The 3,565-nt window shown below is 37.2% G+C and overlaps 1 protein-coding gene across 1 annotated transcript; it reads left to right on the top strand.

Annotated features, from left to right (window-relative positions):
* The first annotated feature begins 1,588 nt into the window (after positions 1 to 1,588).
* Positions 1,589 to 2,796, top strand: LOC112520259 (F-box protein At2g27310-like). Its single transcript, XM_025128556.1, has one exon. The coding sequence runs from the start codon at positions 1,737 to 1,739 to the stop codon at positions 2,697 to 2,699; it is 963 nt and encodes a 320-aa protein (XP_024984324.1). The 5' UTR covers positions 1,589 to 1,736; the 3' UTR covers positions 2,700 to 2,796.
* The last annotated feature ends 769 nt before the right edge of the window (positions 2,797 to 3,565 follow it).

The following is a 3,565-nucleotide window of genomic DNA, read 5'->3' as shown; positions in this document are numbered from 1 at the left end:
CCTAAACTAATACAATCTTTAACCCTAAACTTTAGAAACCCTAAATCCAAATCTTTCAAAAAATCATGCGCATTAATACGATTATATAATGGAAACAAGTTCAAAAACAAACTCAATAAAAACAATGATCAAAATCCACAAGGAAATCAAGTCCCATGCCCAAAAAATCACGATTTTTGGGCAAGAATCCAAAAACAACCAAAATCAACCGATAAAATCAAGAAATCCACAAAAATCAACCCCTATATGATTGATTCAAGCAAGAATTAATCAAAATATGAAGAAATCAATCGTCTTACACACCAACATGAACAGACATCTCAAGAAAAAAAAAAAGAGAGAAATGGGTTTTCGGAGAAACCGAAACAGATTGGAGGAGATGGACACAACAAACTCTGAAGCGATTTACAATGAGAAATCCTTTTAGAGAAACCAAAACCCACTTCTAAGCGTAAGAACTTCTTCTTGAGCATTAAAACAAAATAGTGGTGTTGGTTCTAGTCATGACTACTAAACCCATTATTTTCCCTTTGCCTAACATTGGTGCCATAGGTTATGCAAATTGGGGATGAGGGTTTTCCTAGACGAGTATGTATGATATATTACTTCAATATAATATGATCTGAAATATGATTTTTCATTAAAAAAATAATTTTTAATAAGAAAAAGATTAAAAAAATTAGTAAAATGACCAAAATGCCCCATAAGATAATCGGGTTAACAAAATTCGTTAGAAAGAGGGACACATAGCATGCATTTCTACATACCACATGTATCAGAAGAGTAATTAATGCGTTTGAGGGATAACATACCACATGGATCAGGAACATAATAAAAGCATTTGAAGGACCACAATAATACATATCAACATACCACAGGGACTGGAGATGTAATTTACTCAAAAAAATATTACATTTAAGGAAGTTGTAGATAGCGCCAGGAAAGTACGTAACCGTCCATGTGAAGTCAAATATGTTGTGGTTTTGCCGTATTTATGAATTCTTATTCCAGCTGCTAATTTTGACTTTTATATTTATTTTCTTCTTCATTTAATTAATAAAAGTACTCCTTTTTTATTCTACTCGTTGACACTTGCAGGCTTCGTTCGGTAATAAAACGTTGGAAATATATTCTAAAAAATTACGAACGAACATCTAATTATTTCTGTTATATGTTAAGTGAATCAGTCGATCGATTTATTTTTATCAGTAAAAAAACATTTAATGGCTAATCAAATTTATATTGACTTATCATCCAGTGATGGATCCAGAAAATTAATGGGCTGGGGGCACGTTGGATGGAACTAGGGGGAGGTAACGAATGGCCATATGGAACTGGGAAAACCATATAAAACGAGGATAAAAATAAAAAATTTAAGTTAGTCATTTTTGACTGAAAGTCTTTTTCTTAGTTCTTAAGGGCTAGATCTGCCCCTGTTATCATGCATGTATATGAGTACATGAATACTTCTAAAGTACAAAACTCGAACTATTGATTATGATTTATGCGTCTTTCTGAAATATTACGTCGTTATATTTATTCTATAAGATTGTTTTTACAAAGATCAAAAATGAAACTTTGTGAAAGTACAAGGGTGTTTATTGCAATTATTGAATTTACGAAAGGATATATACCCCATGCGACATTTTACGGCTTCTCACAAATCCGTTCTAGAAACAAAAAGAAATCCCATAGTCATCACTTCCGCCATTTTAGAATAACAGATCAAGAAATCCATGGCGATCGCTGATATCCATCAAGATATCATCAAAACCCACATCTTGACCAGACTCGACGGTCAAACTCTCTCCGCCGCCGCATGTGTATCCTTGCAACTACAATCCCTTTGCTCCGACGACAAATTATGGTCCGGTATTTGCTCTGCCAATTGGCCCTCCACCGATGACCCTCTAGTCCGCCAAGCCATCTCCAACTTTCCCTCCGGCCACCGTTCCTTCTTCTCCGACTCCTACCCATTTCCCTCCCACCGCCTCACCACCACCACCACGTCACCGTCTGCACCAACATCCCAAATCATCTCCGCCGTTGACCTGCGATACCATGACGAACTTGTGTTTTCGAAAGTTGAATCCACGAACATCACACACAGCGACTGGTTCCGATCGTCCCCCTTTCGTATTGATCTTCTTGAACCAAAGGAACTCGTCCCGTCAGCCGTAAAATTCTCCGGCGACGATCACGTAATGCAATCGAATCTTGAAAAACACATGACGTTGAGTTGGATCCTGATAGACCCAATCCAACACCGGGCAGTAAATCTATCCAGCATAAAACCCGTTTCCGTCCACCGGAACTGGTTGACTGACGACATAGAGTTGACCTTCGCCGTCGTGACCGCCACCTACGTGAAGTGCAACATAGAAATGACATGTGGGGTAAAAGAAGGCAGCGGGGAGGTATACGTGAGTGGGGTGAGTTTAACGGTACAAGACGTGGATGGCAAGTGTTTGAATGGGAAGGACAGTATGGTAATTTTACAAGGACTTGCGGTGGCGCAGCGGCGGAGCAGGAAACACAGCGGCGGAGGAGAGGAGGAGAGAGATAGGTACAAAGAGTATATTCAAAGGAGGAGAGAGAGAGACGAGAAGACGGAGAGGAGAGAGAGGCGGCTTGACATGGCTTGCGTTGTTAGTGGGGTAGCCTTCTTCGTGGCATTTTGGTCATTTGCTCTCTTTTAAGTTTTACATTCAATTATGCCTAAAAACGTAACAGTGAAATTTCTCCGTACGTTTATTTGGCAAGATTCTTTTATTGATTCCATTTTTTATGATATATAATATTTTGATTAAATTTAATTAATGGATTTTTTATTACTAAATTTGTGCAAATTCATCCTATTATTGTTTATTTTTAAATTTTGGTGATTTTTTCTTTCTTCGTCGTATAAACCTAAATCAAGGAGCCTCCGTATTATTAATAAAGTACACCAAACCGTTCATAGGCTATTTATATAGGTGCTTTCCTTTCTCCTTGTTCTTTGGTTAACCTAATAAGATGATTGGTGTTTCATGTTGTCTACCCTAACAAGCAACTAACACAAGAAAGTGACCGAACGAAGCTAGTTCACCTTCTCTCCTTCGTTACAACATAGGTCGTTCTAACCCCAGATGAAAATATTCCAAAACTTAAGTCAAGGAGAAAGGTGCAATTAAAATGATTAGGACTAGAAAGAAATACGATCCTATCTACACTAACTGTACATCATAGATCAGAGAGCCCGTTGAAGATATGTTTCAAGATTTTACGTTCAAATATTTGAAACAAATGGGATTAGACCGAGTTGAAATCAATTCCATTATCGAATAAAAGGGTGATCAAAATAAGGTGCAAAAAACCCAAAAACAATAAAATGTTGAAGGAAAAAAATTGTGAACATGACCTTAGGCCTCGTGGTTGGGGTCTGTTGGTCCCAAAAGGGTCTACAAGAATACTAAACAGTTTGTAGAAGGGGGGGATGAATACAAACACAATTTTCAAATTTAAAATATATATTGATAAAGAAGATCAATACAGATTTTACAAGATTGTTTGCGGAAAGATAAGT

The sequence above is a fragment of the Cynara cardunculus genome (genome assembly GCF_001531365.2).
Source record: "Cynara cardunculus var. scolymus isolate 2C chromosome LG 10, CcrdV1, whole genome shotgun sequence".
In the NCBI taxonomy this organism is placed as follows: Eukaryota; Viridiplantae; Streptophyta; class Magnoliopsida; order Asterales; family Asteraceae; genus Cynara; species Cynara cardunculus.
Note: the sequence above shows the minus strand (reverse complement) of the source record. Positions and strands in the feature narration are given on the sequence as shown.

Coding starts and splice junctions, on each gene's coding strand:
- LOC112520259 (XM_025128556.1), top strand. CDS start 1,737: ATGGCGATCGCTGATATCCATCAAGATATCATCAAAACCCACATCTTG.